Source organism: Sceloporus undulatus, chromosome 6, assembly GCF_019175285.1.
Source record: "Sceloporus undulatus isolate JIND9_A2432 ecotype Alabama chromosome 6, SceUnd_v1.1, whole genome shotgun sequence".
NCBI lineage: Eukaryota > Metazoa > Chordata > Lepidosauria > Squamata > Phrynosomatidae > Sceloporus > Sceloporus undulatus.
Genome location: NC_056527.1, coordinates 1,214,849 through 1,224,315, shown reverse-complemented (window position 1 = coordinate 1,224,315; position 9,467 = coordinate 1,214,849). Strand labels below are relative to the sequence as shown.

Here is a 9,467-nt window from a genome sequence, read left to right as displayed (position 1 = left end):
TACTTGACATGGGATTTTGAAGCGGCGCAAACTGGTGGGGACAGCAATCGTTCCCAAAAAGAAGCGATCAGAAGGGGATAAAGAAAAGATCCGCTTTCATAGTGGGAATGAAGGACCTTTTGGAATCGATTTACCCACACAGAGTGAAAGCCAATGCCAAACAGGTTTAAATGTAAGTGGGAATGCGCCCCCAGTTAGCAACCTGGCTGCAGCCCTTTGCACCACTTGGAGTTGCCAAACACTCTTCAAAGGCATCCCTGCATAGAGTGCATTACAGTAATCCATCTGCCTAGTAAACCAACTGAGTATTGAGGAATTCTGCCACACCTGGAAGCCTCCAGGAAAAAGGCATGCAGGACTCCATGCATCGCATGCCCTGCACTTCCCTTGCTCCTTTTAGGGCAATTCTACCCAAGGTTTAGGCCACTTTTCTTATCAAACATAAATGTCCCCTTCTCTCAAAAAAGAGGAAGGGAAAGGAATAGCAGAGTATAATGCAGCAGAACAGATAACTCAGGCTCCATTCCACAGCAAAACCCATCCAGTTTGAGACTGCTCTAACTGCCCAGCTCAGTGCTATGGAATTCTGGGAACTGTAGTTTTGTGTGGCATTTTGCCTTTTCTGTCAGAGAGGCCTGGTGCCACAATAAACTACAATCCCTGGGATTCCCTAGCATTCAGCCAGGGCAGTTGGAGCAGTCTCAAACTGGATTATTTCTGCAGTGCAGAGGCAGCTGCAGTTTTTTGGATTGTCACTATTGTCGCCCCTCCATTCTCATGGACTTGAGATCCACAGTCTTCAGTTATTTTCAATGGAGTATGCCTCCATGGTGCATGCCCCGCACTTGCTCATGAGTATGTGCACCATTCAAGCCTATGGCTCTTGAATATTGACGAAGATCCGTTTTTGCAAGGGGAAGGGGTCTGGAATGGATTTCCCAAAAAAAACAGACGGCTGACTGTATAGACTTTATCACACGGGGGAAATTGGGAGTTTAAACATCGATCATCCCATGAAAATCACACAACTGCTATTAGCATTTTCACACAAATCAAATTGCCATTATCCCAGAAATAACAGGCCATAAACAGCAAGAAATCATTCACAAGGAAATACTGTGAATGATTTGTTGCTGTTTATTGCCTGTTTATTCCCAGGATAATGGCAATTTAATCATGATGTGTGTGGAAATATTAATCAGGATTGTGCAATTTTCACAGGATTATAGATGTTTAAATCCCCGTTTTCCCCGTGTGATAAAGTCCTATGAGAGGTAACAGATGATTTCCCCACTATTTCAGGGGGTCGGACCTGATGGCCTTCCAAATCTAGGCTTCAATGACTCTAGAGCAGTGGCCCCCAAACTGTGCCCTTTAAGGGATTTTGGACTTCAGCTCCCAGAATCCCAGGCTAATTGGCCAACATGGCTGAGGATTCTGGGAGCTGAAGTCCAAAATCTCTTGAAGGGCACAGTTTGGGGACCACTGTTTCAAGAGATGGTGGGAGTGGGATGAAGCTCACTGGGAGGAGAAAGAAAAGGCCCCAGCATTTTTTTAAAATTAAAATATCATTTTTTTACTTTTTTTTTTTGGGGGGGGGGGAACTTTAAATGAAAAAATCCGAATTTCAATTTTTAAAAATTTAAAATTATTGTTTATATATATATATATATATATATTCTCAAGAAACATCACATTTTAACCATATCTTCACTATACAGTATATATATAAATACATTCAGGTTGTGCATATGCTACTATTATTGTGCTGTTTTTAACACTGCTTTTAATTGATTTTATCGGAATGTTTTTACACATTGTTGTTCGCCGCTTTGATCAAATTTTGGAAAAGTGGGTTACAAATAAACTATATTATTATTATTATTATTATTATTATTACTGTAATTTGACAGTCTTAATTTAATTTTGCTAGTCGTTTATGTCAGAACTATTAGCATTACCTGCAGTGGTACATACGGGAATTATGGAATCCTCAGTCATGCTTCATTGCATGACTTAAGACTGCAGTGGTATATATGGGAATTACGATTTAGAGTCTGTGCAGACCGGCCATTAAGGCCAGCCTGGGGGCGGAATCGGGATGCAGCATCCAGATGGCGCATGCCCTGACTCCACCCCCAGCCTGGTGTGATGCTGTGCACCGCACGACATGCTGGGTGGCATTATGGCACTCCTCTGGTGCTGCGTCTACATGATGCAGTGGAAAAGCCGCTGTGCTAGCAGCTATGGCGCCCTTTCCATGGCACAGAAAGGACCTGTGTTTTGTGGCTCCTTTTTGCACTGCAGAAAGGCAAGATTGGGGTCGTGGTGTAATAATAATAATATTAATTTGTTTTATTTATATACCGCTATTCCAAAGACCATAGCGGTGAACAGCAAGTAAGCTAATTAGCAAGCAAGCTAATTTGCCCCCAACAGTCTGGGTATTCATTTTAGCTCCCTCCTCGGAAGGATGCAAGCCTGAGTCGAGCTTGGGCCCTTTTGCTGGTCTTGAACTCGCAACCTTGTGGTTTCGAGTGAATGGCTGCAGTACAGGCATTTACCCACTGCGCCATGTGGCCATGTGGTTGCTGCAGCCATGATCTGGCATTAAAGGGAGCGGTTTGTATAGCCCCTAAGTGCAAAAAAGCATGACTTGGATTCTGTATGGTGTGAAATGGGAGGAAGCGGTCAATGGCTTGGGGATGTCCCCATGAGTGACCGCACGCACCGGGTGACCCCAACCCTAGGGACACCACTGCAGGATAACTTTGTAAAAGCTGCAAATACTTACAAAGCGTTTGCTAAAGAGTTACTAAATGCTACTTATTTATTAAGCACCTATGAAATTTATTAAGCACTTAATAATTGCATTTATTTAAAGCAAATATTTGCTTGGAAAATAAAGAACTGCAGTTCATAGAATGGCCGCCAGATGGCGCCCTGGAGCCCCAAATAGCATCCTTTTGCAGTCTGTCTAAGGGTTATCCAAACCAGGGATCTCCATTCTTAGAGAGACCAAAGGAAATGGCGTAAGGGAGGAACCATAGAGTGTGTGTGCCTGGAGGGGCGGCTGGAGGAGCAACCATAGAGTCCCTGGACAAAGGGAGACTGGATCAGAAGGAACACACCTCCCTCTCCCCCTTCCCTGGAGGCAAGGAGGGGCTGCAGGGGAATCGGGGGGGGGGGGAGGGGGGTTTTTGGGGGGGAGGAGGGGGGGGGTAGAGGGAGTTGCGGGGGGGGGGGCAAGACAGAGGGGGGGGCAATGCATGCAATTGGTGGGGAGGAGACCCCCCAAAAAAATTGGGGGGAGGAAGAGAAAGACTGAAGATGAGAGGAGAGACTACCCCAAAAAATCCAGAGGTGCAAAAGAGACACCCACCTCCCAATAATTAAAAGGGGGGGGTGTTCTCTGCATGCACACATACACCAGGGGAAATGGAGAAGGAGGTGATTATTATTATTATTATTATTATTATTATTTTCCTTCTCCATCTGTCCTGGATTCAAAGGCCACCCCTTTTGTAAAACACTTTTGTTTCAATTTTGAAAAAAAGCAGGATATCAATATCAATATAATAATAATTTTATTATTATTATATTCATATCCTGTTTTTCCCCCAAAACTGAAACAAAGTGGTTTACGGGGGGGCTTAATGCAGGACAGATGGAGAAGGAAATTAAATAATAATAATAATAATAATAATAATAATAATAGTTTCTCCATCTGTGCTGGATTAAAAAGCCATTCCCCTTGAAAGCTGGGGAAAAGCAGGATATAAATATAATGCTGTAATACCTTGATCTCCTGCTTCCTTTTCCAAAGTTGAAACTCAAAGCAGCTTACATTAAAAAAAAAATACAATTATTAAAAATACAATTAGAAACATAAATACAATTATAAACAATGGGAAAGATTAAAAATAGAATTGATTTTTTAAATCCTCAGCCAAAGATAGGAAATGCATATATGCAAATGACACCCCCCAATTGTGGAGGTTTTCCTCCAATTTGGGGGCTTGCTCAGGGGTTCAGAGGGGTCAGCATGATGTTCAGGAAGCCTCAGGCGGTGTATCTCCACCATGCATCTCCTCCCGCCATGATGCCCATCATCCCCATTGTGGGGTTTGGCAAAGGGGCGGCATGGCTGTCAGGCGCAGTGAGGCATGGGAAGGGCTCCCAATGCAAAGCCAGGGGCCATTGTTTTGCTGACAAGCAAATTTAGACAGATGGAATGGATCTGTGACAACTGATGTGTTTAAAAACCCTAAGGTTATCTGATTAGGTATCACATTTGCGGCTTTGATTATTCATGGATTTTATTAATATGTTCTCTCTTTGAATATCTAGATCCTCCAGCGCAGCTCTGTGGTCAACTTTAACCAAAGGTCGCACTAAAGAACCTAGAGATTCCTAGAGAGAACACTCCACTTGACAATTGTAGCGCAACTCTATGGTCAGTGCCTGACAGAGGTTGACCACAGAGTTGCACTGAAGGACCTAGAAATTCCTAGAGAGGTATTATCTCAAGTAAAAACATAGTGTTTTTGTTATTTGTGGGTTTCCTACATTGATGGGGGCCTTGCACCCCTAACTCCAGCTGATGTGGAGGGACGAGTGTATTGCCACATGTCACAATAATGGTATTTTGTATTCGTTATTATTATTACACAGTTTTAGTAATAGAATTAGTACTTTTACCTGTATCTCTCCTATGGAATCTTAACAATTTGTAATTTGGTGGGGTATAGTTGGCCCTCCACATTTGTGGCATTGACTTTTGTGGATTTGATTGTTTGTGGATTTCAGGAATATGTTCTCTCTAGGAATCTTTAGGTCTTCCATGGAAATTTTGCTGGAAGTTGACCATAGAGTTTTGCTGGAGGAGCTAGCGATTACTAGAGAAAACACTGCTCTAGGCGTTTGTGGGTCCTCCAGCTTTATTCTGTGGTCAACATCTGGCAGATTTTGACCATAGAGTTGCACTCAGGTGTTCCCTTGGATTAAAAAAGTATTGGAATTTACACACAAAATGGAATCAAAGTGCAATAATTGTGCTGTGTGGATTCGGCATAGGGCTCTTTTCCATTGTGTGACACTCCCAATTGTGGTAGAATTCAAAGATATAGCCGCGTTGGTCTGTAGAATCTTTCTTTCAGTTAGTCTCAAAGGTGCGGCAAGAGATCTCTATATACTCCTAATTGTGTCCATCTGCTCTCCAGCGTTGGTTCCTAACGTGGGTCTTCTCCTCTCAGAAGAACTTTGGATATGATGAGACAGGAAGCCCATTCTGGGCAGTTGGGAAGCATTTTTCAAATGGTTTAAATTGCTAAGGGTTGTTTTCTTTCCTAATTCCCTCTAGATACCTTAAGACCCCCAAAATAGTCAACAGCCTGAATGCTTCTCATTGAGCCTCTGGCCCAGATTCACCTTTTGCCCTGGCTTGGCACAATGGCAGAAGACCTTCCAACTCAGGTGAGACACTGAGGTTCTTCCCTGGAGAGGTTGGCAGAGAATCCTGCCATTTTGGAAGGCTTGGGGAAAGGAAATGCAAAGTGGATCTGAGCTTTTACATTTTTAAAATTTCATTCCATTTACACACACAAAAATGAAAGACCCCACAAATGAAAACAACAGCAACAACAAAGACATAACAAGGTTAGAATACCATATACAGTGGGCCCTTGTTATCCGCTGGGGTTTGGTCCCAAGATCCCCCATGTATAACAAAATCTGTGTATGACAGATAATAATAAACAAATATTTCAAACAACAATCAACATCAATTAGTCATAGCACTTCCATCCTAAAAGGAAGAAGGATTTCTGCATTTCTATGATACATTATCTTTCTGTCTTTCTCCTGTCTCATATGTTGTTGTCGTTGTGCTTTGCTCCTGATTTATGGCGACTCTAAGGTGAACCTATCCTGAGGAGGTTTGCCATTGCCATCCACTGAGGCTGAGAGAGTGTCACCCAGAGGGCTCCATGGCCAACTGGGGATTCAATCCCTGGTCTCCCAATGTCCTATTCCAAACTCAGTTGTCCAAATTCTGTTCAGTCGAATGCATTGAGCGAGTCTGTTTGGAACGTTCTGTTATGGAGCAATTCCAACCCTGCTTCTTCAGCAAGGAGAAATCTAATAAAACCTTTTATGTTATTTGTTCTGGCCAGGAAATATAGTCAATAGCCATCATTTTCCTTGGGGATGTGTAATCGTGTTTGTCATAAGTGAAAGGAGAGAGGCTGTTTGCTGCTCCCCAAAAGTGCTCTGCGTCTGAGCGAACCAGCTCCTTCAAGGAGGGTGTGTGCACCTTTGACTCACCTGGGCAATCCAGGGCTACCTGTTTGGCAGGTAACTGGCTGGAGTCTGCCTGGATTGCCAGTTTCCTGTGGGACTCTTGCTTTGACTTGGTCTACTCTTCGCAGTATGGGCTGTGGCCATCAGTGGTGGTTGAAAGCCTTTCTATATCTTCCATCTTGAGATGTCTAGACTCCGTTTCCTATTTCTTGAGCCTAAGCTGCTCTGTCCTGGCTTAGAGCCTCAGCTTCTTATTGGGATGTTGCCTTCTGAAAGAGCTGTAGAACAAAGCAAACACCTGGAGATGTTTCCAGTCTGAATCTCTCTGTGGGGCAGCACTAGCCGTGTGGGACTCAGAGGAAAAGAGGTGACTCTGTCTGTTAGCTGGATTGGAGAGGAACCAAGGCCAGAGGTGAACATAGGCAGCAGGTAGCGCAGGTCGGGTTCAGCATTGGGATTGACACACATTATTGGTATTAGAGTGAATGTATTATCCTAAAGCTTAAAGTCCAGAAAGCTTGTTCCGCTGTGCCCGGTTCTGAGTCCCTGTCACTTGTGTCCATCGCAGGAGATGCTGACCTTTGAGGACGTGGCCGTCTCCTTCTCCTCAGAGGAGTGGGAGATGCTGAAAGACTGGCAGCGGGAGCTCCATTGGGAGGTGATGATGGAGAATTACAAGATGCTGATCTCGCTGGGTGAGTAGGACCCATTTCCTTTTCTCAGCTGAAAGTTATGGGTGTAGGGGGGTGTATGTGTGTGTGCATACATACGTGCCTTCAAGTCACCTACTGATGTATGGCAACAAACTGGCCATCCCCCATGACACACTGGGGAAGGAGGAGATGGGCAACACATGATTCAAACTTAAAGGAGCCCTGATGGTGCAGTGCATAAATGCCAGTTCTGCAGCCAGTATTGCAGCCACAAGGTTGTGAGTTCAATCCTGCAGGGCTCCAAGGTCCACTCGGTCTTCTATCTTTTCATAGGTTGCTAAAATGAGGACCCAGCTTATTGGGGGCAATTAGCTTACATGTCATAAACCGCTTAGGGTATACTTAGTTAGGGAGCCCTGATGGTGCAGTGGTTAAATGCTGGTCCTGCAGCCACAACATTGTGAGTTTGATCTCAGGAAGGGCTCCAGGGTTGGCTCCATCCTTTCAGAAGTCGGCAATTAGAGGAGGAGGGCAATTAGCATACACATTGTAAACCGCTTAGAGAATGCTTAGTTCACTGATAAGTGGTGTAGAAATGTACTTGTTATTGCTATTGCTTAGTTCAATATGAAACCATCTAGAAATGCAAATGCTATTGCTATAAAACTTGACTTACCCTGGCTTCCTTGCTTTGTGAATCTTTTTGCATCCCAGGGAATGATCTCTACCTCCTTTCCTCTAACGGAATGTTCTGGAACACTACGGATGATGAAAGTACCCCTGTGGAACAACAGGCAAGTCCAGCGGATGGCACTTCATCCCATCCAAGCCTTGAACAGCAAACAGACCCCGAGGATGAGTTTGTGCCCCAGCGGCAGCAGGAGAAGCAGCAGCAGCTCCCCATCCTAGAAGTGGCCATCCCTGCTGGGGGTCCCTATCCCTGTCCCCTTTGCGAGCAGTTCTTCCGGGGGAAGAAGGAACTGGACCGACACCAGAGGAGCATCCATTTGGGGGACAAACCCCACGCCTGCGCAGAATGTGGGAAGGCATTCCGGGACAAGAGCGACCTCCGGGTCCATGAGAGAATCCACACAGGGGAGAAACCCTTTGCCTGTGACGTGTGCGGGAAGTCTTTCCGGGAGAAGAGCAAGCTCATCGTCCACCAGAGAATCCACACCGGGGAGAAACGCTGCATATGCCAGGAGTGCGGGAAAAGTTTCAGGGACAAGCATTACCTCAGGGACCACCAGAGAATCCATGCGGGAGAGCGGCCCTATCATTGCGAGGAGTGTGGCAGGAGCTTCCGGACAAGGAGCCACTTTACTCTCCACCAGAGGATCCACACAGGAGTGAAGCCCTACGTTTGCAACGACTGCGGGAAAACCTTTGTGCAGAAAAGCAATCTCATGAGTCACCAGAGGATCCACACGGGAGAAAAACCCTTCCCTTGTGAGGAATGCGGGAAAACGTTCAGGGACAGGAAAACGCTGCGGTACCACCGGAGGATCCACCTGGGCGAGAAGCCCTACCCGTGCCAGGACTGCGGGAAAACGTTTCGGGACAAGAGCAGCCTGACCGTCCATCAGAACATCCACACCGGAGAGAAGCCCTTCATATGCTGGGAGTGCGGGAGGAGCTTCCGGGAGAAAATGTACCTGAAAGACCACCAGAGGATCCACACCGGGGAGAAGCCCTTCCCTTGCCAGGAGTGTGGGAAGACCTTCCGGGCCAAAAGGACGCTGAAGTACCACGAGAGGATCCACACGGGAGAGAAACCCTTTGCCTGCCTGGATTGCGGGAAAACCTTCCGAGGGAAGAGCAGCCTGACCGTTCACCAGAGGATCCACACCGGAGAAAAGCCCTTCATGTGCTGGGTGTGCGGGAGGAGCTTCCGGGAGAAGGTCTACCTCAGAGAGCATCAGAAGACTCACCTGGAGGAGAAGCCCTACCCGTGCGGAGACTGCGAGAAGAGCTTCGTCCACAAGAACCATTTGATGCGGCACCAGAAATTCCATGTGCCTTTCCCACTGCAGTGACTACAGGGAGGGTTGTGAGAACAGTTTTGAGAGATCCATGTGCAAAGATGAGTTCAGATGGATTCTCTGGTTTGTTTTCAACCTGCACAGAGGTTTCCTCAGATCTAGGCTGTATGTTGGGGCAAACAGAATTTGTACCCCGATTATAGGAACAGCTTCACATAATCTACTAACAAGTATGTGGTCAGGTGGGTTCTCCGATTTGTTTTCAGCTTGCCCCTCCAGCAGAGGTTTCCTCAGATCAAGGCTCTATGGTGGAATGAACAGAATTTGCATCCCATTGCAATGAATGACTGCAGGAAGGGTTATACGGCTTCAGAAAATCCACCCACAAAAATGTGGTCCTGTGGGGTGTATTCTGTCTGCTGTTCCAACACAAGAAGTGTCCTCAGATCTAGGCTCTGTATGTAAAGAATTTGCACTCTGCCACTGCAATGACTGTGGAGGCGTTTAGGGGGCTTCAGAGAACCCATATGGA

At 45.8% G+C, this 9,467-nt stretch overlaps 1 protein-coding gene across 3 annotated transcripts; it reads left to right on the top strand.

Moving 5' to 3' along the window:
• The first annotated feature begins 3,092 nt into the window (after positions 1 to 3,092).
• Positions 3,093 to 9,461, top strand: LOC121933140 (zinc finger protein OZF-like). Of its 3 annotated transcripts, none has more exons than XM_042472480.1 (4): positions 3,093 to 3,154; positions 5,363 to 5,475; positions 6,869 to 6,995; positions 7,668 to 9,461. In XM_042472480.1, exons 2-4 carry the CDS (start codon positions 5,398 to 5,400, stop codon positions 8,987 to 8,989), a joined length of 1,527 nt encoding a protein of 508 aa, XP_042328414.1. In that variant the 5' UTR covers positions 3,093 to 3,154; positions 5,363 to 5,397; the 3' UTR covers positions 8,990 to 9,461. The 3 variants fall into 3 exon arrangements, with proteins under 3 accessions (XP_042328414.1, XP_042328416.1, XP_042328415.1); XM_042472481.1 differs by lacking the exon at positions 3,093 to 3,154 and adding an exon at positions 4,267 to 4,285; XM_042472482.1 differs by lacking the exon at positions 5,363 to 5,475 and having other exon boundaries at positions 3,112 to 3,154.
• The last annotated feature ends 6 nt before the right edge of the window (positions 9,462 to 9,467 follow it).

What these genes read in the sequence shown, in the direction of transcription:
- LOC121933140 (XM_042472480.1), top strand. Translation starts at nt 5,398, where the DNA reads ATGCTTCTCATTGAGCCTCTGGCCCAGATTCACCTTTTGCCCTGGCTT. An exon ending in CAGAAGACCTTCCAACTCAG is followed by an intron (nt 5,476 to 6,868) that starts GTGAGACACTGA and finishes TGTCCATCGCAG; the next exon opens with GAGATGCTGACCTTTGAGGA. An exon ending in CAAGATGCTGATCTCGCTGG is followed by an intron (nt 6,996 to 7,667) that starts GTGAGTAGGACC and finishes TTTGCATCCCAG; the next exon opens with GGAATGATCTCTACCTCCTT.